The 25,481-nt window shown below is 42.5% G+C and overlaps 1 protein-coding gene across 1 annotated transcript in view; it reads right to left on the reverse strand.

Annotated features, from left to right (window-relative positions):
• SDCCAG8 (serologically defined colon cancer antigen 8) overlaps positions 1–25,481 on the reverse strand; it is a 174,917-nt gene that overhangs the window by 86,169 nt on the left and 63,267 nt on the right. The window contains exon 13 of the mRNA XM_015424563.1: positions 5,603–5,730. Within this exon, the coding sequence (XP_015280049.1) occupies positions 5,603–5,730 (128 nt within the window). The remainder of the gene's footprint in view (positions 1–5,602; positions 5,731–25,481) is intronic.

A 25,481-nucleotide genomic window follows, 5' to 3' on the forward strand; every position in this document is an offset into this window, starting at 1 on the left:
GAGTGGGAGGATATAAATTCAGGAGACCTTTTTGGGGGGTCTGTAACTGGGCCCCTAGAAATGTAATCCACTCAGAGAGGTGGTAGAGGAGCTGGAGGCAGGGTGAGGTTCCCTGTGCATTTAGTGTGTGTAGCTTAGTGGGGTCCATTCCATACACTTTTGAACCTGCGCCTGACATGTCCACCATAATTTCAGGGTCGTTAGCCAGATCACACCACACAAGGCCTCATAAGATAAGTGTTTATTGATGGATCCAGAACTAGTGATCACGTATACAGCTTGTGTCAGGAATAGCCTTTGGTATAGGAGCCTCCGACTTATAGTAAAATGAAACATCCCCCCAACTGAGCAGAAGCCAATGATTACACTTCGCGTGCGCGACAAATCAACCAAGCGGCAAAGCCAGCATAAGCCATTGGGTTTCCAGCCAAGTAATTGCAGCTGGAGACTCCAAGGTCAAGCCTGAGATAACACACAGTGGCTGGACAGGGTAGAGCTGAGAACGAGGAGAAGAAAACCCCCTCCACATTCCAGATCCATGACAGGGCTACCTGACACATAAGCACTTTCCTGGTGGCAACTTCTTTGGGGGACCAGAACTTGGACCTCTTATGTCTAATCTGCACATAACATGGAGGGCACGTAGAGGACCATCAGGGTGGGGTTCCCTGTGAGTTTGATACCTCTGGCTTGCACAGGGTCAGTTCTATACCCTCTTGAATCTCCTGAACCTGTGCCCGTCATTTTCCCAGAAAGCACTTTCCTGGGGACACCTTATTTGGGGGGCTGTAACTCAGCCCCCCTAAATCCAATCCTCACCGAACTTGAAGGGCAGGTAGGAGAGAGTCAGCCGGAGATCCCCTGCAAGCTTGGTGTCTCTAGCACACCAGTGGGGCTGTTCTACTGTGTCATAAACCAAACTAATTTGTTTAGCCCCTAAAAGTTCGTGGTTTGCAAACCAGGCACACCACAAACCGAACCACATTTTCCCAGTTCATGCCCATCCCTACTTGTATTTACAGGTAGCTGCTTATTTTATTATTGTTCTTTATTGATCTTTCCTTTGTTTCCTTAGTGTTCTTGTTCATTTTAATCCCAGTAAGTGATCGTAGAAGGCTTTAACAAGAAGATGGGATTCAAGGATGAGTCCTAGCAAAAATTACGAAGGGCTTGTGCAAGAGAACCAAAAAGGCACACAGGTGGAAACAATCGTTATCTCATCTCACTCTAAAAAAAAGAACAAGAGCATCAGTCAGGAACAACTTGCTACGATATTTGGCAATGAACATTCCTAAAATAAGCCATGAGTAGTTTCAGTTATGCTAATTTTTTATCATTTTACCCAAAAAAAATCAAAATAATAGAAGAAATGTGGATCTCACTGAGGTATTTTTATGTTCAATGAAACAGCAAGAACAATTCCATAAAAATGCCTACTTCAGAGATATGGAGGTGAAAAATGGAAAATGTGATTGATTGGTTTAAAATTTTATACTCCAGTTTCCTTCTTGGCTCAAGGTGGCTTCATGCAACATCAAAATCCAGGCTAAACAAGCTTACCTTGCAGTGTCTTCTAAAGATCTCCAGTGAGGGGGCTCCCCTCACCAAGGATCCTAGTCCACAGAGTGGCAGAGTCCTGGGCCTTGATCAAGATCAGGCAGGTGAAAGACTTGCCCTAAGCTGGCCATATGGGTGCAGAACATGCCAGTGGTGTCCAACTGAGTGGAGGAACAGCCAGCAGACAGCAGCCTGATGACCTTAGTTGAAGCACGGGAACATAGAAGGAGACAAGTCCTTCAGATATGTGGGGTCCAAGGTTATGAGGGGCTTTAAAGGTCACAACCAGCATCGACTTCAACTCAGAAAGAAACTGGCAGCCAATGTAACTGTTTCAAGATAAGCAGGATACCTTATAATTGGCTAGCCTCTGGCACCCACTGGGCAGTCACATTCTGGTCGAGCTGCACTTTACAGACTGTCGTCAAAAGCAGACCAACACAGTGTGTTACAGTGGCCCATCTGTGAGTTTACAAAAACATGGATCGGTGTGGCCAGATCAGGTAAACCTAAGTAAGAAGAGAGTTGATGAACTAGATGCAAGTGATAGAAGGCGCACTTGGCCACTGTGCCAACCTGCTTTTCTAACAGCATGGGTGGTTCCAGGAGCACCCCCAAGATTTTAACTGTTCTATAAAAGCCAACTCCATTCCATCCATAAAAAGTGGATGCAATACCTCTACAACATCAGCCTTCCCAGCCAGCACTACTTCTCTCTTTTCTGGATTCAGCTTTAGCTTGTTCTGCCTTAGCCACCTGACCACAGCTTGAAAGTACGTGTTCATAACCAAGACTGACAGATCTGGATACTTAGATAATGAAATACAGAGCTGGGTTCCATCTGCATATTGATAACATCCAACCTCAGAGCTCCAAATATTCTCAATCAGTGAGCACTGCGGACAGCACAGAACCCTGTGACAGTGAGTACTAGATGCTGAAAGAACAAGGGGGAAAGTATAATGCATTAAAGCAAGGAATCCTCATATCTAACTTTGTGTTGCTGTGGATGAATACTGTGAATTTTGACCTTGCGTGTTGCATTGTTCAAAGTAGTTGAACACTGGCTAAGAAAACAAAAGTAATATATGTAGCACTATGTGAACAACTCATTAGCTACATAATTAATGATAACTAGCAAAATAAGATGAGAATACATTTGCTTGTTATGATAGTCCACCATGAGCCATATCAGTATCCCAAGGGCTGATTCATACATTATGCAATGCTATTTGCCCATCGGGAATATCCATGGGTAGGGCAGGGAAGACATGCCCCACATGTGCTAAATAATACCTCCCCCAGCCCATTTCAAGTCAGCAAAATAGCACTGCAGGAAAGGCAGAGGCCCTTTCTCCATGCAAAAAATCTGAATCAGGCACCTCCACATGCAGGAATTCAGGAGAACCCACAACTCAAGTCTGTTGTAAGTAAACTGGGGATTTATATAATATCTACACAAGTCCACTTTGCTCAAAGAATCCATCTACTTCATTTTGGTAGTTTGGTGTAGTGGTTAGGAGCACGGACTCTAATCTGGGAGAGCTGGGTTTGATTCCCCACTCCTCCACATGCAGCTGCTGGTGTGACCTTGGGTCAGTTAAAAGTTCTTTCAGAGCTGTTCTCCCACAAGCAGTTCTTGAAAGAGCTCTCTCAGCCCTACCTACCTCACAGGGTGTCTGTTGTGGGGAGGGGAAGGGAAAAGAGATTGTAAGCCGCTCTGAGACTCCTTTGGGTAGTGAAGGGCGGGGTATAAATCCAATCTCCTCCTCCTCCTTATGTGTTATACATGCAATTCTAAATCTTTATCCTTTTTGCCTATTAAACTGATAGCCCATATAACCAGGCTATGAGTCAATTGGACTTCAGTTATGCTTGTCACATCTCAGTGGGTAGAGCCCCAAAAGCATTTGTACATGGGGGCATTTGTATGATGTTTAGGTAAAGCTGTTTGTTTTGTTTCCTCTGCCATTAAAGGAATGCAAAAAGGTAAATATTTGTATAACCCATATACATACTTAGAGAATGGGGTTACAAATAAGCAAACAGAATGCTGTATATGATTCTCTGTACTCCTGATGTGATCAGCAATACTTGTAGTCTGCAAGCTTATTTAACAGCAGGATCAGTGAACTGCCAATAGTTTAAGACACATTTGGTTTTGAAAATATAGAACGTATCTATATTCACTGTTAACAATGCTGCTTACACATTACATATGCACAGTTAGCACAGATCTAGAGCTCATGCTATATTTCTGATGTGGACCTAAAAAGCAAAGGATTCACCTCTGATATATATATGTCTGGCTCTGGACTTCCCCGGCACCGTGGAGCAACGGGGGAAGCCGTGGGCCACATCAAAGAAGTCCACTTTAATTGCGGAGCAACAGGGCCCACCGTGGCTTGCACCCCGAGGGAGCCAAGTGGAGTCCCAGCAGAAAGCCTCCATGCTGCCCACAGAGACACAGATAGCTGCGGGCATTCCCAGAGCAGCCGTGAAGGAGGCAGGTCCCCAGCAACACTGCAACCCGCCGAGGGGACTGAAACCAGAGGGAACGTCAGCTGAAGGGCTTCCTTGCTTGCCTCCACCATTGCGAAATGGCACCCCACCTCCCGGGGACCCACAGAGCCTGCCCTGGATACTAAATAAAGTACAGGGCAGGACTCCTGAGGCCCCAAAGCAGGAGACTCCACAAGACTGGACCCAGGGGAGTGGGGAAGGGAAGGGAAGGGTCCAGCAGGGATCAGTACTTACCTTTAGCGGAAATGGGAATTTCAGAGGGAACAAAGGAAGATGCTGAGCACAGCCACACCCAAACACAACAGGAAGGACAGACAGGGTGCAGAGACACCAAGGAGGAGCCAAAGCAGAAGGGTTTAAGGTTGACCACTGGAGAATCAACAGAGAAGGTAGAGAGAGGACACAGACAAGAGAATCCACCACTCAAGGGACTAGAAGGAGGAGGGAAGGAATAGCCAGGTGGGAAACAGGATAAAAAGGGGACAACCAGCAGAGGTCGAGGAGGAACAGTGGTCTAAGGTCTGCGCCAGATAGAGAGAGTGACATAGACCAGTATCAGGCTTTCAGGGTGAGGTAACCCCAGGCAGCCCCATTCTGAGACCTCTGGGTCCCTGTGACCACAGCAGAAGGGGGAAGTACCAGGAGTGAGATGGGAAAACCTCACTATACTCACACACACACACATAAAAGAAAGAAACATGACATTCTGATTGTCAACAATGCTGTAAGTCCATTTTATTTTCACACTATAAGGGTAAAGAACTGCAGACCAGTTGAGCCAAAATACTGAAACACATCAGGTTCCAGTCAAGCTGCCAGCTGTTGCCATATTTATCAATTTAAACTGCATACTTCTGGTTCTCATAACTACAAAAGATTAAACATCCATCTAGATTTGAGGAGGATAGAATACACAAATTCTAAAAATGTGTGAGGCTGCAAAGATTAAATAAAGGAACATATTAATTTGGAGCCAGTGAATTACATCCAGCTGCGACAGTGAATTAAGTACCGATTAATGGCTAAAGCTTTTCTCCAGTTTGGATTCTGAAGCAAACTCATTAAGCTTTTAGAGTAGCTATAATGTGTGTACTGTGGGAACTGTTCAATGCTATTCAGGAGACTTTAACTGTAAGCTCAGAGCATTTCCTGCAGCGCTTCTGATGCTATTTTCTTTATATAACATGTGTGCCTGAAAATCCAGCCAAAAACAAGTCCTTTGTTTTTCTACTTTGTTGTGGTCCCTCTCAGCTTTACGTTTCTTGAACACAGGTAAATAAACTCATAATCCAGATGGTGCAACAGATGTGATAGCAGCACTCTGAAATCAACAGACAGTGGGCAATACTTTCCATTTTCCCTTTTAAACACTAACTAATATGTAATTCGGAATCTCCGGTGTAGTTAGCATCTGCTCCCTTCGGCCAGCCAAAGGTTACAGGTGTTCCTGATGTCATTTCACAGTAAGGCGTGGGCTAGGCTTGTGAGTGAGTGCCCAAGCTCTAATTTCCCTACCACCTACCAGTTTTATCATGCTGGGCCTCCATTTGCTGCATCTTCTGTGTCAGCTCCTGCTCTCTCTGCTGGGCCTGAAGGGCTCGGGTCTTTGCCTCATTGCTAAAGCTGTGCTGAATGTTCTCTTTTTCCAACCTACCAAAAAAAATAATTAAAGGCTCAGGAAGTACATAGATATTTTAAAAGTATACAGCATTAACAGAAGCCAAATAAATGGCATACAAGGTTGGGTCCAACTGCACTTATATCAGTGCCAATATTCAGGTTCAGCATGCCAAAGAAATATTGTCACTCATTTATAAACTGTGTTTGGATATTTTGAGTAGAAAATGGTAAACAACAAAACTAAGAAAAAATTAAGCTCAACCATTTAAAAAGGTATCAGTAAAATAAAGGTAACTACATTTTGTTAATCCTTTAAAAAAAAAACACAAAAGAATAAGTGAAGAGTCACACTAACTGGTTGTCCTATAGAAGCAAAAAGCTCAGTGAGGTTCAGAAATGAAGGTATCAAGGTCAAAGATATAGAATCAAACATCCCTTCTAAGAGAATGGGGAAAGATATATAATGATACTGGTAGTAATATCAAACTATCCATCCTGCTCCTAGATTAAAAAAATCGTGGCAACAGTCACAGCCTAACCTTGGTTTCTAACGACAAAGAGTCCTGCTCAAGCCCTCCCCTCTAGAAAGCCACTGCTAGGGCAGTTCTGCTTTCCAAGGGTGGTGTATGCTTCTACATTGTAACTTTTCTTTCTGTGGTCCCAAGCAATGTTCCCTCTAAACTGTGGAGTCTTGTGAGCAAAAATTCTACTTTGTGAGCTCCTGGCATTAAAGTTGTGAGCGAGCGATTTGGCTACTGCATAAATTGGTTTGCTCTGGAGCCATCCTTCCTGAGCCGAGACAAAAATTGTGTGAGCCGGAGGCTAAAAAACTGTGAGCCGGCTCACACTAACTCAGCTTAGAGGGAACACTGGTCCCAAGCTCAGAAATATGCATCTTTCTTTTTTTTAAAAAACAACACTTTGCCATTCTCATTAATTCACTGAGGCAATAGTGTATGAATGTGTGAGGAAACAAGTTAAGCAAATGTAACACTACTACTAAGGAAACAATTTAGAATTTTAAAAAGGCCAATTTAATCTCTGACATTTCTAAAGTAGTTTCTTTCTCAGTCTGAAGGGTGCAACGTCTCAAGGAATCCCTCTCTGTTTAATCCTCCCCCCCCCCCCCATTGCTCTAGAATGACTACTTCTGAATATCTAAATAGGAGAGTTAAATGAAGGGATTTAAAAAAAATGGGTGGAGGGAACAACTCTGGATGAGTTACACAGGTCAAGACAGGACATCAGGGGACTGCTGTGCTAAATTGCATTGCCTTACTATTGAGCAACCAATCAAAAATTTGGCAAAATCTGAGGAAGACAGATATAACATTACAATTTCTTACTTAATATTAAGATAGATTCAGGTGGGTAGCTATACCTACATGTATGGACTGGTAATTTCCATTTCATTGTACCTGAAGAAGTGTGCGTGCTTCTACCTAGAATAAAACTCTGTTGGTCTTAAAGGTGCCACTGGACTCAAACTTTGTTTACTTAACATTAATAAATTCTAGAAGAAAACAGAAAGTGACTTTTCAGTCTGACACCTCTTTTACAGGTTACCCTTTGAATGAGGGAAGATGCTCATTGCGTATTTTCACTACAGCCTTCAGTATAGATTTATTTGTTGTTAATCCTGTTCCCACTAAGATCTTACGGATCTGTGTATTATCACCATGAATCACTGGCTTTCAAACTGTGTAATAGGGAATCTCGGGATCCTTCAGAAGTTTCTCAAGGATTTCTCAATGAGCAGATTATTGATGGTTACTATTGCTGATCTTTACGACAGTAGACAGTTGGATATGTACAGAAGTGCTCTCCCAGATCGCACAATGTGATGGTGAGACCAAGGAGGCATGCCTGTGTTCCTTGTGAGATAAGTATATGCCCTAGCGCCATCCCAGAATCCTCTACAATATATAGGGTTCCATGGCAGACAGGTAGGGTTGCCAAGTGTACTTACCTTGGTGGCGGGGGAGCCTTGCCGGGCTCCGGGAGCTCTCCGGCGGTGCGTGCGCACGTCACAGGAAGCGACGCGCTACGTCGCTCACGTTGGGGGCGTGGCCCTGATCGTCGGAGGGGTTTTCCCTTCGACGATCGGGGCCACGCCCCCAACGTGAGTGATGTAGTGTGTCACCTCTGGTAAGAAAGAGTGGACTTCTCACTTTGAAAATGCCCCCTCCTCCCACAAGTGATACCATGGACAAATATTTAACTATACTTTTGGTACATTTGGTTTTGCTGGTGATGCTTGGCATCTTCATGACATGAAAGTTTGTCTTTGTGTTGCATTTAAACATTACTGCTTTTTTTATTCATATCAAATGAAAGTTTAAATAAATGTTTTTTTGAAAATATGTACAGTTTTCAGGGGACAGAAAAAATTGCTTTGTGGAGAAGTCACAACTGGAGTCTGGGCCACTACTTGGCTGTATTTCACAAGAGAATGGCATCGAGCTTTAGACAGGCAACCGAAGCAATGTAAATAAAAGGAAAAGTTTCCTTCTCCCAGCTACGTTATAGTCTTGAAGGCAAAGATGGAGCTTTGGGGGAGAACTATATCTTGGATCGTCCCAAGCACATAGTGCTTTGCAGCAATGCATTAAAGGAAAGATAGAAACCAATTAAGAACAGTACAGTATTGATGTAATTCTTTTTTTTAAAGAGTTTTATTTAAAAATTTCACATCATCACTGATACATGTATCAGTTACATTAACTTGATTACAATACTGTGAATCTATTACAATGCTTGTTTTCTAACCAGGTGTATAATCTATACCATCTATCTCTAAACAAATCTTCGTCTTTTCCTTGTAAAATTAATGACAATTTATCCATTTCCGCTATATCCAACAACCTATGAATTAGTTCTTCCTTTGAAGGTATTTTCTCTAATGTCCAACATTTGGCAAACACAATACGAGCTGAAGTTAACATATATGTTATAACATATTGATCTTTTTTTACATTCATCTGGTAACATTTAACGAGAAATTTTATGGTATATATGGTAAATCTATAATTTCTTTTATTAATTTATGTACTCTACACCAATAATTTTGTGTTATATTACACCTCCACCACATATGATAGTAAGTACCTATACTATGTTTACATTTCCAACAGTTTTGGGAGGTGTTTGTATAGCGTTTGGCTAATTTATTGGGTGACCAGTGCCACCTGTAAAACATTTTATATATGTTTTCTTTATATGAGGTTGCTCGTGTAAATTTTAGCATTTTCCATGTTTTGGACCAATCATCTATATCAATATTATGACCAAAGTCTTGCATCCAGGATATCATTGGAGTCTTCACTACTTCATCTTGTAAATATTTGTCAAGGAGAAATTTGTATAGTTTCTGTATCATTTTATCACTTGAGGACAACCAAATTTTGTCTAAATCTGTTTTTGTATCTTGGAAGCCAATCTTTTTATCTTTATTGTATCTGGTAATTAGTTGAGTATTTTCCCACCAGGTCAATTTTATATTTTGTATGCATAATTCCTCCTGAGTTTTCAAAATGTTTCTATGTAATAAAGTTTTATATTTGTCTGTTTTGTAAGTAATGTTGGTTTTATAAATGATTCCATTGGTGAAACCCATTTAGGTATTTTATCGTAATACCGCTCTTTTATTTCCTTCCAAACTTTTATTAAAGCTCTGTGTAACGTATGTTGTTGAAAGCTATTATGTATTATGTCTTTTTCATACCAAATGTACGCGTGCCATCCCACTACCAAATTATGTCCTTCCAAGTTTAGCAGTCTTTTATTTTCTAAAGTCAGCCATTCTTTAATCCAACTCATAGCTGTTGCTTTGCAATATAGATTCCAATTTGGTATTCCCATATAGCCTCTTTCTTTTTTTTCTTGAAGTATTTTCCACTGAATTCATGCTGTTTTCTTTTGCCATACAAATTGTTTAAATATTTTGTCCAAGTCTTTAAAGAAATTTTTGTTTCTCAAAATAGGTAAGTTTTGTACTAAAAACAAATATCTGGGTAGAACATTCATCTTTAATGTAGCAATTCTCCCCATGAATGATAGATTCAAATCTTTCCATATCTGAAAGTCTTTTTTAATATCCTTCAACAACTTTTCATAATTATCTTCTATTAGCATATTATTTCTTTTAGATATTATGATACCTAAATATTTTACTTTTTGACTATTTCCATCATGGAATTTCTTTGTATTTGTTCCCTTTCGTTCTGTGTGCAGTTTTTGGTTATTATATTAGTTTTTTTATAGTTGATTTTTAAACCTGCCACTTGCCCATATGTTTGCATTGTTTCTATCAGGTGAGGTATTGAGGTAATTGGATCTTCTAGGATAAATACCAGGTCATCTGCGAATGCCTGTAATTTATATTTGTCTTCTTTTATCTTTAATCCTTTCAGTATCCATGTAATTCTCAGGGGTACAACAGCAGAATTGGAAGACAGCTGCAATCTTAGAACCCAGCAGGTAACAAATGGTGTTGCAGAAATACAGCTGACTGAAATGGTGAATTAGACATTGTATAGCTAGCAATGAAAGGGGGCACAGTCACTTGCAGCCTAAAAGATCATTACTGAGTTGGTCCACTGACATCAGCCTGTGTACCATATTTGGTGTATCTATTGATCCAATATCCATATTTAGAATTGTCCATATGCAGACACAGGATACTACATTGATACCTGTCACACAAAAGGGTGAGGCTGTGCAAGTCACGCCACAGACAGGACTTCCATTCCACAGATCTCTTTCTCACCACACACACCCTCCTTTCCTCCTGTCCTCTTCAGACCTAGAGAAGGCAAAGGCCTTAAGAAGAAGAGGAGATTGGATTTATACCCCGCCCTTCACTACCCAAAGGTGTCTCAGAGTGGCTTACAAACTCCTTTCCCTTCTCCTCCCCACAACAGACACCCTGTGAGGTAGGTGGGGCTGAGAGAGCTCTGACAGAAACTGCTCTTTTTTCAAGAACACCTCTGACAGAACTATGGCTTGCCCAAGGTCATCCAACCAGGTGCAGGTGGAGGAGTGGGAAATCAAATCCGGTTCTCCCAGATTAGAGTCTGCGCACTTAACCACTACACCAAACTGGCTCTTAACTGACTGCTATCTTTCTGGTTCTTGTGCTGTACTAGAGACATCTCAGAGCACGCTCCCTGCGCCCCCTCCAAGCAACTCCCTTTTTAGTCGGGTCATGCCCTTATGTATGACTGGATATGTAGAGTGAAAAATCCAAGCACAGTGAACAAGAAACAGTTTATTAAATAACTAGGAATAAGGCCCATTGTGGAAATAAATACAATGAGCGCCAGAAAGAGGCTCTGGGAGAGTGCCAAGGCCGTGGGCACTCAGAATCAATTTGCCATGGCAACCTCAGCATGGTATAAGGACACAGAGTCCACCATTTTCTCCAGGGCAATGGATCAATAACATCTGAAGAGCAGTTGTAATTCTGAGTGATCTCCAGCCCCCACCTGGAGATTGGCAACAGTGGTTCCCCATTACGGAATGGCTGGTTTGGAGGGCAGAGTTTATGGCATTGTACCTGTCTGAGGCCCCACTCCTCCTCAAACTTCACCCTCTCCAGGCTCCATCTCTCAAATCTTCAGGATTTTCCCACCTGGAGTTGGCAACCCTATCTACTTCCCAGCCAAGCATCAACCTACCTTCATTTCCCCCTCATTGATTAGCTTTCCATCTCCCTCTCACCAGCAGCCCCCACCATGCTCTGAAGCCCTGACTGCCACATAACTTTGGCTGTCATAGGGGGGGCCAACTCAGTAAGGTATAAGGGCACAGAGTCCACCATTTTCTCCAGGGGAACTGATCAATGCCATCTAGAAACAAGTTGGAATTCTGAGTGATCTCCAACCATCAGCTGTATTTTGGCAACAGTGGTTGCCCATGAAGGAATGGCTGGTTTGGAGGGTAGAGTCTATGGCACTATACCTGTCTGAGGTCCCATCGCTCCTCAAACCTCACCCTTTCCAGGCGCCATCCCTCAAATCTCCAGGAATTTTCCACCTGGAGTTGGCAACCCTATCTCCTTCCCAGCCAAGCATCAATGTACCTTCATTTTCCCCTCACTGTTCAGCTTTCCATCTCCCCACCACCACCTGCAGCCTCTACCTGGAGTTGGCAACCCTATCTCCTTCCCAGCCAAGCATCAATGTACCTTCATTTCCCCCTCACTGTTCAGCTTTCCATCTCCCCACCACCACCTGTAGCCTCTGCTGTGCTCTGAAGCCTTGGCTGTCATGTCAGCATGGTAGAAGGACACAATGAGTTTTCTCCCAAGGCCCAAATAGGTGTGGAAAGGGCCTTTTACTGACAGAAACCAAGCTTGGTTGACCAGCAGCAGGCACTGAGGGGAAAGTAGGCTTCCCAGCTCTGAGTAGGGAAATACCTGGAGATTTGGGGGGTGGGTCCTGTGGAGGGCAGCGTTTTTTTGGGGGGGGGACTCAACAGGAATTTCCAAGCCTGGAGCTGGCAACCATACTCAGGACTGGGCCCAATGAGTTTTTCACAGAACCGTAGAAAAGGTTTTGTTCCTTTGTCTCTTTACTGGCAGAACCAAGCTTGGTTGCCTACCAAGAGCCACTGAGGGAGAAGTTAGAATGCTTTGGCCGGTGATCTCTATGGCATTCTATTTAGCTGAGGCCTCCCCTCTCCCCTCCTCAAACTCTGGCTTCCTTAAACTGGCTTCCTTACCTGGAACTGGCAACCCAATGAGTCCTCACAACAGCCACTGTGGGAAACCTTTGTCCCACACTCAGGAGCTAAGCAAGAGAACTGTGTTCATCAGGAGACACAGAGCTTCTGACAGAGAACAGGGCCTGACAGGGGAGTGGGCGGGGAAGAGGAGCACACCCGGCCAATGGCACGCCAGTAGTCTTGACTGGCAGCCGGCAGGCCAATGGCTGAGGGAGCGCATGCAATCTCACCACCCCATAGGCCAGAAGCCACTACCATTCGGCAATTATATATAAGAGAGATATAACAGTTAAGAAATGATAGAGTTATAAAAACAGGACAGAATTACTATAAGGACACTAGAACTACACAGCGTAAAGCTCACACAGAAACAAAGCTGGCTGGAAAACAACAAAGCTCCCTGATATGACTGCTTTACTTTGTTCCTAGTCTTTGCTCAATACCTGATCCCAACAGGCAAGACATCCACCCCCCACCATGGGGCAAGGGTTAACTCTCTCCAAAAGCAGCCTCACTACAGTTCAGCTTCAGAGAGTGAATGTCCTCCCCTCTCTGTGTAGAGTGTGGTATGCTCTATGTTAGAACACTGCCTCCATTTCCCCCCAGTTCAATCTTGAAGCTTGGAAGGTGCCTGGGATATGTAGGCCTGAGGCCTGTGTATGACAGAAAGACTATCTTGAGGTCTACAGGCTGCTCTACTCCCTAACCTCAGGGCTTAGGGTCATGATATTATTGCTTCACTCTTTGGAAACAGAGAAGCAACAGGGAACATGATTTATGGCAGCAGTGAGGCAACAAGGAGACATAGATATGATCCTAAATGAAGATCTGGCTCTGGGGCTAAAGTACAGCCGCAGCTAGGGTTGCCAAGTCTGGTTTGGAAAATACCTGGAGACTTTGGGGATGGATCCAGGAGAGGGAGGGATTTGGGGAGGGGCCTCAACATGGTACAAAGCCATAGAGTCCACCGTTCAAGGCAGCCATTTTCTCCAGGGGAGATGATCTCTGTCAGCTGGAGATCAGTTGCAAAAGAGCGAGATCTCCAGGCCCCACCTGGAGGCCGGCAACCCTAGTGGCAGCACTGATTTGACTCAGTTCCTGGAGGCCATATGCTGCAAACTACTGTTAATTGGGGGGAAAGCAACTATGAAGGAGCATCTAGAAATCTGGGGCACACTTCTAATCAGGATAATCAGTTGAAATACCAGAGGGAAAGCTGCAGTCATAGTTAAGCGTAACCAAAGCTGGTAGGTTAAGAGTGCTGGTCTGAACTAGTATCTGGGAGACTAGGTTTGAATTCCCACTCATGCCATGGAAGCTTGCTGGATGACATTGGGTCAGTCATACTTTCTCTGCCCAACCTACTTCACAGGGTTGTAAGGATAAAATTAAGGAGAGGAGAATGATGTAGCAGTTTTGGATCCCCACTGAGGAGGAAGGCAGGGGATACAATAAATAAATACATACATAAATTTGGTTCAGGGTGCAATTTAGGTATTACTAGCAAGCACTATGTTCTGCTAGATGAACTACTGAGGGCATCACTCAAGACTCAAAATTCTTCCAACTTCCCTAATTATAGTAGTGGTAGACATTTTGGGACAAACTTTCCAACATAGCAGTACTTCAGATTTGCCATGTCATTCCTTCAACCTTGCCATTAGTATTGGCTTCCAGAAGCTTCTGGCTAGTCACTGTAGAAACAGGATACTGAACTAGATAGTCTTTCTTAAATGTAATGTTTATGTCTGCTGATCTAACCTACAATATCATATTCATTTCAACCTGAAATGTAACTTAGCAAAGTTGTCCCCAAGAACAAGCCTTTATCAGACTTAAAAGAATTTAGAAGAGATCTAAGAATTAGTATGAGGGGTTGGGATGTCTCGATTCAACTGTGCAAGACAACTGACTTATGCCCAATACTGAAGGATTTTTTTAAAAAAATCTCCTGATGAAGCCTTCTTGTTATGTTGGATACTTTTGTTGGATGTTTTGGTGAGAGTCTGAGGAAGAAAAGTGGTATACATAACACACTTCAATTACATTCTCCCTGCAATCTTTACAGTAAGACAGAACAGTACTGTCATCACCATATTGTGTGTGTGGGGGGGAAATTAAAGGAAGATGAGAAATAGAGGATTAACTAGATTACTAACCATGCCCCATAAAGACATGGACAGTATTAAGAGACACTTCCCCTTTAGCAAATTAATTGACACACACAAAAATTCCAATTCTCTGGCTCACAAATCCAACATGTAGCTACTACACTATACCCAAAATATGAGCAAAAAAAGTTCTCAAAAGTTGTGAGGAAAAGGTATTTGTTAAGAGATCTGCCGAGAGGGGGGCAGTTATATGTATTGCTTCAGCAAACAACTATTTAGAGAAGCCACATGTGTTTACTTCACATCAGTGTTATTTTTAAGAAGAGCTTTTAGGACGCAATTTGCTCCTTAGCTTCTGCCACCCATATTCCATGTTCATCCACAACAGAAGCATGGCAGTTCCTTCTAGATTACACTGGCTTTAGCATAGAGCTGACCATCTATAACAAAATCAACTGTGTGAAATAATACAGAATTTGTTGTCATTCTGGACCTAAGATGTCTGAGGAAAGAAAAAGTAAGTGGCCTTATCCAAAAAGACTTCAGAGTTCTGATCTTATTTTGTGACTGGAGAAGATTTTCTGGGTGGTACCAGGGGCAAGGGAAACACTGCCCATTTCAGTTTTAATCTGTGCCAGGAGATTAGCAGGGAGTGGGGATATTTGGTGACAGAAATCACAATGTTGAAGAACAAATAGAAGTCCCTTCATAATGTGGGGCATGTTTGGTCATCATCATGCATATGGGAGTTTTCTATAAGAGCAGCTGCTAGAAAGAAGGGAGCAGAAGAAGTATATGCTGCATTAGGCATTCTTATTATAAGGTTCCATGGGGGCCCAAAATCAGAACACAGGGCCACAAACTCCAGAGCCTTGCTTGGTGTACTCTCAGTTCCTATTTTCAGGGAGAGCTATTGGGCCAACCTCTTCTGCACCACAGTGCTTTCCTCAAGATGGCAAACAGAAGCAACAATAGCTATAGAAACATCTGACAGAACATCTGATTCAAGTCATAAAGCTACTTTACTCTTCAGTCTGAGAAACATATCAACAGTGTGAAAGCTGTACTCTCAAGATCCTGCCATGCTTCCTATATCTTCCTCTATGTAAATAATGCTGTCCTTCATTGTAGAGCAAAGTTCAAGTCCAGTAGCACCTTTAAGATCAACAAAGTTTAATTCTGGGTATAAGGTTTTGTGTGAATGCACAGTTCTTCAGATACATTGTAGAGCATTACTAGGCATGAGCAGAAAGTGCCAACGGGATGCACTCTGCAATGGATGACCACATCCACAAGAGGACAAAACTGTGTTAGCAGAAGAAAGGTACAGGATACACGTTGAGGATTCTTGGGATCAGGGCTTTTTTTGTAGAAAAAGCCAAGCAGGAACTCATTAGCACAATAGGCCACACCCAATGGCAGAAACTCATTAGCATATTAGGCCACACCCCCATGTTGCCACACCCACCGTTTGCTTCTTATTCTGTTTACTTTGTTGTCAAAACCCTGGGCTTTTTTTGTAGCAGGAACGTCTTTGCATGTTAGGCCACACACCCCAATGTAACCAATCCTAATGAGTTTCTGCTGTTAGGTGTGGCCTATTATGCTAATGAGTTCCTGCCGGGTGTGGCCAACTTGGGAGCCCGGAACTCCATTCCTGTGTGTTCCTGTCCAAAAATAGCTCTGCTTGGCATCAACCAATTTTGACCCCATGGTTTGCCTCAACACCGGACTGTCTTGTGTACTCTGACCTCTCGCTTGACCTTGATCATACTTGTAACGCTTCCTTACAATATAGATACAAGTGATAAAGAGGTAAGCACTATATGGTCCTGGTTCTCTTCCAGTTCTGAGCTGGAAGACTCTTCCTCACTAGCACTCACTCGCTTTTTGCTGCTGCTTAAGTGGCAGCAGCATGATGGCCTGTCTGTCTCTAAGGCTACAATGATGTACAATGATGGTGGTTAGCATCAGGGACCGCAGGGCAGGGACATTCTTAGACTCAGGGCATCTGCCCTAGGCTCACGCTGGGAATGGAGCTGATCACCCTGCCACCAGCTGCCCAGGCCACCCCTCCAAATATGCAGCCCACTGACACCTCTTTGCTGCTTCCTCTACTACCTCCAGCAATGCCTGATACAGCAGAGCTGCATCCCCAGCCAAGGAGGTAGGAGGTAGGGAGTAGAGCCACCAAGCATGCCTCCATTTCCAGCTGCACTAATCCTGCAGTGCTGGTCAGAGTCCTGGAGGGAGGAGGAAGCAGCCCCCAGAGAACGCACCCCTCTTTGTGGATGTAGTAAGTTTAACCATGTGGTAGTGGGGAGCATGCCTACCAGTGATTCCTTGAATTTTGCTAAGGGCCCCAGAATCACTCAGACTGCCCCTGTGGCAGGGAAGAAAAGAGGGAAATTATCTCCATTGCATTTTCACTGATGCACCAAATGCTGAGGCATCTGGGGGGATATATATGTTCTTACCTTTAAAGCCCTACATGGTCAGGGACCTACATACCTAAGGGACCACCTTTCCCCGTATGTCTCCCAGAGAGCACTGTGGTCGGGGGTCCAGAATCAGCTGGCCCTCCCAGGTCCTAAGGATGCTAGGCTGTCAATGACCAGAGCCAGGGTCTTTTCAATGGCGGCCCCATCCTGGTGGAATGAGCTCCCAGAGGAGATCAGGGCCCTGTGGGACCTTTTATAGTTCCACAGGGCCTGTAAAATGGAGCTCTTCCACCAGGCATTTGGGAGCCGCCGCCACCAATGAAGAACATTGGTTGGTTAAAAGGGAGAGGGCCCTAGACTCTGGAAATTGCCATCAACAGCCTAAAAGAACAGCGGGCCCTGCAAGGACCCTCAAAATAAACACCTAGAGCTGACTGTGAACTTTGTAGATTGGCTGCTACTGTTATATGAATACCAATAATTACTAACACTTCATTACGAATTTATAATTGTTTTAACTATAAGTATGTTTTAATGTAACTATCTGCTTTTATGCAAGCTACCCTGAGCCAGCTTCAGCCGGGAGAGTGGGATAAAAATCTGATAAATAAAAAAATAAATGTTTGGGTGTATAAGTAATTTTTATACCCTTATGGTGCCCAGTGCTGCCACAGTTACACATACACAGCCTATCCTACCTGACAGGATTGTTGTGAGCATAAAATGGAGGAGAAAAGAACAACATAAACCACTTTGGGTCCCAATTGGAGAGAAAGGCAGGTTGTAAATGAAGTAAATAAATAAACTGCATTCGGGATCAGGCATTTTGTTTAGGCTGTCTCATTGCAAAAAGCTATTAAACCTGAACTGTACTGATAATTTCCATCATTATATCTAACTAGTAATAAGGCTGGTTGTGGGAATAAATACAATGAGCTCTAGAAAGAGGCTATAGGTGAGTGCCCCGGCCTTGGGGGGGAGGGGCCTGCAGCGCATCTTGGGGCAACAGTCTGCATATGTCCTTTTGGTATTAATGGTTGTATAGTTGGTTGGTTGGATCAAGATGTTTTGCTACTTATGGTTGTTATGTGTGGCAGTGTTTGGTTGTTACTGGGATTTTGTATGGATGAAGTATATACAGTTAGTGTGAAATCAGTCATCATTGTTTATAATTATTTGTCTACACCTTGGTGTGGCATATGGAGAATGTGAAGTGTGACATCCTCATTGTGTTGGTCTCTGGACAACCCAACATATAGCTTGCCAGGAGGTATAGAGGATTCAGTCATAAGTGTTGCAGAACTTATCTATAAACAATGTTATAGGTGAAGATGTTAACAGAACTGGCAATTAATTTGCGTCGCTGTGGTCCATGGACAAAGTGAAACTTTACAGCCTTAAAGCGTTGCACTTTGGATAATGCAACATAAAGTTGGCCATGGCTAAACATGGCTACCATAGATTATGTGCGTCAAGGCACCCATTTTCTGTAGGAAAAATGATATGCTGTGGCTGGGGAACACAGTAATTTCCAGGAGATCTCCAGGCCCCACAGGGAGATCGGCAACCACAGTGAACATTTAGGGGAAGATTGGGAAATTTATTTTACTTCAGGACACATTCAATGACTCCCAACAGCAACAGCAAACTGTTTAGAATGTTGGAGGTGAGGACCAATCAGGCCACATATGCAAATTACCTCTGTGTTCCGACTGGCTATGGGGGGGGGAAGAGGATGACGTACAGAATGGAGTGAGGCCCGATCAGCCTGCATATGAAAATGACCTTGAAAGGCTCGCCTAATCAGGCAGAAGGTGAGTCGTTGGGAACATGGCTAGCCTTTTATATATATATCTAGATTCTGATCCACAGATCAAAAAGTACGAGCAGAAATACTTCTACAAACCTGAGGGAAGCCCAAGGTTTGCAGAAAAATATTAAATGTAAATACATATACACTGGGTACTAAAAAAGTGGTACTAATCTCTGCTTCTTTAAAAAAATTGTGTCTGAGATCTTACAAGGCTAAACTTTAAGACTGACAGCCATTTGGGAGAGGGGGTGCTAGGTAACCCACCACCAACATTGTCACAATCGAAAAGGGAGGAGAGAGACAGAGCAAAACAGGTAAAGGATAGGAGGAAATGAAAGCAAAACTGGAAGGAGAAGTAGCAAAAAAGCAAAAAGAGAAAGCTGAAGATGGGGAAGGGGAAGGGGAACAGAAAAGGGTGGGTTAGGGAGGGAGCAAAGGCTGCCAGGGTAGAACACAGAAAAAGGTAGATAGGAAGGGAGAAGGATTCACATACATTTCCAGGGGGAGGCAAAGTAAGAGGGAGAGAGTGGGGAAATGAAACCCCCTCAAGTCATTACAGATCCCTCAGTAAAGGACAAATGCCATCCTCCTATCTGTGATTCTAAGATAATATCCTGATAGGGCTCAATAATCTCCCTTATATAATAAAAGCCGAATGGTGGTGGCACTTCTCTAGAACATTCCACACGCTCCGGAATTGGTTGGCGCCCTGGTATGTCACTCAGAATCTGTCCCTATCCACTGGCTGCATTGCTTGAGTCTCACCTCCAACATTCTAAACAGTTTGCTGTTCCTCCGCCCCCCTCCCATAGTCAGAACACAGAGGTTATTTGCATATGCAGCCTCATTGGCCTCTGCCTCGGAACACAGAGGTCGTTTGCATATGCGACTTGATTGGCTTTTGCCTCTAACATTCTAAACAGTTTTGCTGTTCTGAGGTGTCCAATCTCCAGGTGAGGGCTGGAGATCACTCAGAATTACAACTGCTTTCCAGATGGCAGAGATCAGTTCCCCTGGAGAAAATGGTGGGCTCTGTATCCTTATATGCTGCTGAGGTGGCCCCCATATGACAGCCAATGTGATGTAGCAGTCAGGGCTTCAGAGCATGGGAGAGGCTGCAGGTGTGTGGGGGGTGGAAAGCTGAAGAGTGAGGGGGAAATAAAGGTAGGTTGATGATTGGCTGGGAAGGAGATAGGGTTGCCAACTCCAGGTGGGAAATTTCTAGAGATGTGAGGGATGGAGCCTGGAGAGGGTGAGGTTTCAGGAGGCATGGGACATCGGACAGGTATAAAGCCATAGACACCACCCTCCAAACCAACCATTCCCTTCTGGGGAACCATCGGTGCCAATCTCTAGGTGAGGGCTGGAGATCACTCAAAATTACAACTGTTCTTTAGGTAGCAGAGATCAGTTCCTCCAGAGAAAATCGTGGACTCAGTGTCATTATACCCTGCTGAGGTCGCCACAGCAAATTGACACTGAGTGTCCAAGGCTAGGGCACAAGCCCAGAGCCTCTTCCTAGAGGCCGTTGTATTTATTTCCACAATGAGTCTTTTTCCTAGTTATTAATAAAGCCATTTTATTCTATGTGGTCTCAATGGAACCCAAAGTAACTTACAAGACAATACAGTGTCTTTTTTCTTCTTCCTTTCTTTTTGATACAGAATTTGGTCTCCATTCAGTCCATATTTCATCATGCAGTCTATTACATGTTATGGGAAGCTCCTACATGGATGTACATTCAGTAAACACTTTTCCCCAGGGGTTCATGCACAAATAATGCATGAATAGAATATGGGAGTAGCACTGGAAAGAAGCAGGTTGGTCCATATGAGAAATACAACTTGTATCTCACACAGCAGATCACAGTCTGAGTGCCATGAACCTTATCAAAACAGATGGGTAAAGACATCTAGCTGTAAATATCTAGAGGCATAATCAACAAATCCTCCTCACAGTCTGAGCACTCCAAAAATGTGCATGCCACAGCAAAAGAGGGGGATTCCACAGGGATTCCCTTGAACATATACAAATCTCACACAGGTGAGGATAGAAGTGTCCTGTCTATTGTCCATTTCACCAGTCAATAATGGGCAAAACTGGAAATTTCAAGTGACTGATTGAGCACAAATATTTGCATATGGTTAAATGGCCACATTATTAAGCTAGAGGACAGAAGAATGTGGTCAAAGATTCAAAAGTAAGATATGTGATGAACATTTATTTAAAAGGGTTATTCTTCATTTATACAATTTTATTTGAAAGTGCTATGAGAAAAGTAAATAGGAAGAAATAATGGGCTGGGAGTGAAGACCTGTGGGTCCCTCCTCACAGCAGCCTAATAATGCATACCTTGAAATTCTGCTCCTGGCGAAGAGTCACCCAGGAACAGTATTTTGAAGGACATTTGATGCTTTTATGATGTGTCACTTTTATTGTTATTTACCCATCTTGGATTCAAGTTTTATGGGAGAAAGGGAGGTTTATAAATAATTTTAAATAAATCAATGTAAGAAATTGCTCACCTCCAACACACACACTCATATGAGCTCTTGCTATGTTTCTGAAAGAGTTCATGGCAGAGGTGAGGAAGGTTATTTTTGCGGACTTCTCCTTAAGCTGCCACTTCCCACACTGTTCTCAGTGGTTCTCAAATTTCAAGACCAGTTCTCCATGAATGCAAGGGGAAGACAGAAGGAAGAGACATTTCTTCGAAGCTCACCTTCCATTTGCATGCCACAGTATCTGCCCCATAGTTATTTTTTTACACTGGGGCATATAGGGGAGTTTTCACTTATACGATTACAGCTGAAACACAATGAGCCTGTTTAGACTATTCCCTCTTCCCCCAATTCACTTTTACTATATCAGGCTTGCATGATCTCTAGAAAGCATTTTTTATCTTTCAGAGCCAAGGAGATTCCATATTCAAACAAATGTGGACTCTTATCTGCTATCTTCTTGCAGTTATGGCAACAGGGGAGAGACTGGAATAGGAAACAGGAGACTTACAGTGCCATCCTAAACACAGTTCTACGTTTATAAAGCCAGAGGGTCTTAAAAGAGTGTAACTGTACTTAGGGAGCAGTCCTATGAAGGTCTACTCAGAAGTAAGTCCCATGTCATTCAGTGGGGCTTTCTCCTAGGAAAATAAGATTACAGCCACAGCATGTAAGCTTGCTTCTAAGTTCCCCTCCGGCACACTCCTGGTAGAAAAAATATTATCTCAATATGTCCAATGATAGGAACCGTTATCTATTAAAAAATCCTGAATACCTATTCCTAACAAAGCCTTAAAGAATGGATACCAAACTACTGAAAACCTAGTATTTAAATAATTTAATCCTTTGCTTTAAAAATCTTAAATCTTAAAGTAAAGGTAAAGGTTTCCCTTGCTCGAAACTTAGTCGAATCTGACTCTAGGGGGTGGTGCTCATCTCTTTTTCCAAGCTGAAGAGCCAGCGCTGTCTGAAGACGTTTCTGTGGTCATGTGGCCAGCATGACTAAAAGCCATTGCTATTTATTTACTGGCCTCTAAATTAACATCCCTAATGCACAATCCAGCCAAGTGAAATTACTTTTAAAATCTCATTCATTTTAATTGGAGAGTTGAGCATGTCCTTACATTTCTCCCTTTGGAATCAATGGGACTTAAGTGTTACAGCTTTGTTTGGTTATCAGAAACTGTACAAAAGTAAATAAACAATTACTATTTAAGCTAATACTTCTACTTTCATACAATATTGACTATTAAAAATACAGCTGATAGTCTGGTAAATTAATACAATACTGTAGGTGGACACATGGACTTATACCTTATCACAAATGGCAAGTACATTACCAGAACAGCTATACCAGAACAGGGCTATTGATCCCCACTGACCTCTTAGTTATCCAAAATGTTCATTTAGATCACCAAAATGTAATGTTTGTAATCTATTTTTGATCTTTTCAAATATTTCACTGATATTTCGTATTAGAACATTGATGCACAACTTTAGGATACAATCAATAAAACCCCTTAGGCTGCTAAACAGAAACTGATTTTGAAACCTGAATTTAAAAAGAAAATGTCATGCAGCATGAATGGCTGCTTTTTGATAGAGATTTGTTTGTGTGTGTGTGTGTGCGTGTGTGTGTGGCAGGAGAGACATTCAAAAACAGCACAGGGCACATTAACCAGTTATCGCAGCTCCTCAAATATTTATCGTAACAGTAAAGTACTTAGTGAGCTGAGAATGATCCTTGAATGTCACTTAAGAGAACCACTATATGTCTTTCCATACCTACTTACCCTCCTGCTTCATCCTCATTCCCAAACGGAATGAGGATCGAAGCAGAGGGCGGGGTAAAGAAGGGGGCGGGGCTTCACCACGTGACCGCCCCGCCCCCTAGAGGTTCTCTTCTGGAGCTCCGTACCTGAGAGCTCCCCCCCGACTAGAGCCCTGTCCATACCTCACACAAACACATCTCATTTAATTGGCTTGAACAACAATATTGTGGTGCACAATTGCATGGGATTCTACCACCGTTCCACTCTCACAGTTCCCCTCCTCACTGCAGCCACCATCCCATGCAACTTTCATCCAAATGAGTGGCCACAATCCCTGGCATAGCTGTTTCAGTGGTCATCAGGGGTCCGCCCTCTCCTCCACCTTTTGCCAGTAGAAAACCTGGTAAGATATCTCACTTATTTCATAGAAGCCCAGGTCTGGAGAGAATGGGATGGGTTGAACTTCTTGTGTATTTTATCAAAATGTGACATTTCATCACACAAAAGGGAAAAAAGGTAAAACTATGCTGTAGCTAATATTGAAGTCCTATCTTGCTATCTTCTTGATTTGGCTTGCATACACTACAACATTTTCCTAATCATAACTTTTGTGTGTTAACATTACAAAAAATTGACAGACAAAGCAATATCCTTGTCAATTTTAAAAGTGTTTTAAACACTTTATGTTATTTAGAGCAATGGATGAATGGATTTTAATAGCAACTTTCCAACTAAACTCACAATTACTGTCATTACGCTAAGTGCTCGATATCCCACTGTGCAGTTTTGCTTTCTGCTTTTTTACCTTCTTCCATGCACACTTTTAGCCACTGATTGTACAGCCTTTCAGTGTTTTCTGCCTTTTCCTTTAAATAAACTGGCTCTGGCTCCTTCCATCTGGTTCCCCTTCCGTCAGCAACCCTGCACCTGTTCACACCTCCTCTCCTGTTGGATTCCACTGAACATTTCCTCCTCTGCCAGGGCTATTCTGGCACTCACAACCTTTCTGTCATTCAATCCATCTGTCAGAAGTGAACTTTGTTTACCGCAAGCTTCTGCTTTCTTCTTCAAGATGCAAAGCCCCTCAAGGTCATTGTCAAAAGAACTGTCGGCATAGATTTAATCCTTAGCAAAAAGACAAAGCTGGACAGTTATCCATTTGTGAGAATTAAATTTGGTATGGGGAAGACAACAGGGAGACTAAATATCCTATTATTTTATGATAATTATAACATTCTGCAGAATTTCCACTTATGCTTATATGTCTTTCTATAAAACCTTGTACAGTACTTTTTACCCATTTAGTAAATGGGCAAAAGAAAAGGAAACCTGATCCCCACTATCAAAAAAGTGTGTAGCATTTAGGGAAAATATCACTCATCAACCCTGAGAGTAAAGGAAAAGGAAAGAAAAAATGAGAGTGAAAATGATGAAATAACCTATACAGAAAGGGGAAAAAATGATCAGAAGTCTGAACAGTCTCATGATAAAAATTTAACTCTAGAATATTTCTAGAATATTGTCTTTGAAGTACATCACAATTATATCAAAGCCCTTACTAAACTTCCAAATACAATATAACATTTTTCACATAAACACACTGCCACTGAAGATTTTCTTTAAAATAATTGTCACTCATTTTGCCTGTGCGATTATCCATACTGCTATTCAAATTATTTCTGCAAGTAAACGGAAAGAGCTGTGAAACTACTCTGATACATTTCATACTGTCAACAGGACCTATTATTTGGAACTATTCAGGCATGCATCTGCTTTTCATAAATTGGTTCCGATAGCCACATAATACTGAATTATTAACTATTCTCTTAAACAGTTTTACTCATCTGGAATAAGGAACATTTTACAACATTATGGTTTCTTGAGGTAGTTTTTGTCACCAAAGTTAAAATATGCCCAAGATGAAGAGAAACACATCTTCATTGTAATAGATTTATTTCTTTTTAACCCACAAGTTATAGCCATCTAAGTGATAAAAGACAATTTGTATGCCATAACTTTGCTGCTTAAAGTAAATGTCGACGTTTTCGACATTAATTATACAAACAATAAAAGTCTATTAAAAGTAGGATTTTCTTTTAAGAAATTCTTTATGAGGAACTAGGAGTTTTTGCTTTGCTTTCGTCTTTTGCAACCACATGTAGTATTAAGTCAAAGGAATACAACAGACCTTGGTATTCTAGAAAGGTCTAATATCTTTCATATACAAATAATAGCATTCAGCCTTTCTTGCAAGCTAAGCTCCACTGCTATGTGCAATGTGTAACATGGAATAACCACAGTCAGGACAAGAAGTCACAGACCAGCTGCACTTTTGTAAAATGCTCACATACTACAGAAACAAAGTCGTGGGACAGTTCATGGCAGCATGATTCCCACATCTATAAAATACATCTATT

Source organism: Gekko japonicus, unplaced genomic scaffold (genome assembly GCF_001447785.1).
Source record: "Gekko japonicus isolate JY-2015 unplaced genomic scaffold, Gekko_japonicus_V1.1 scaffold392, whole genome shotgun sequence".
Classification (NCBI taxonomy): domain Eukaryota; kingdom Metazoa; phylum Chordata; class Lepidosauria; order Squamata; family Gekkonidae; genus Gekko; species Gekko japonicus.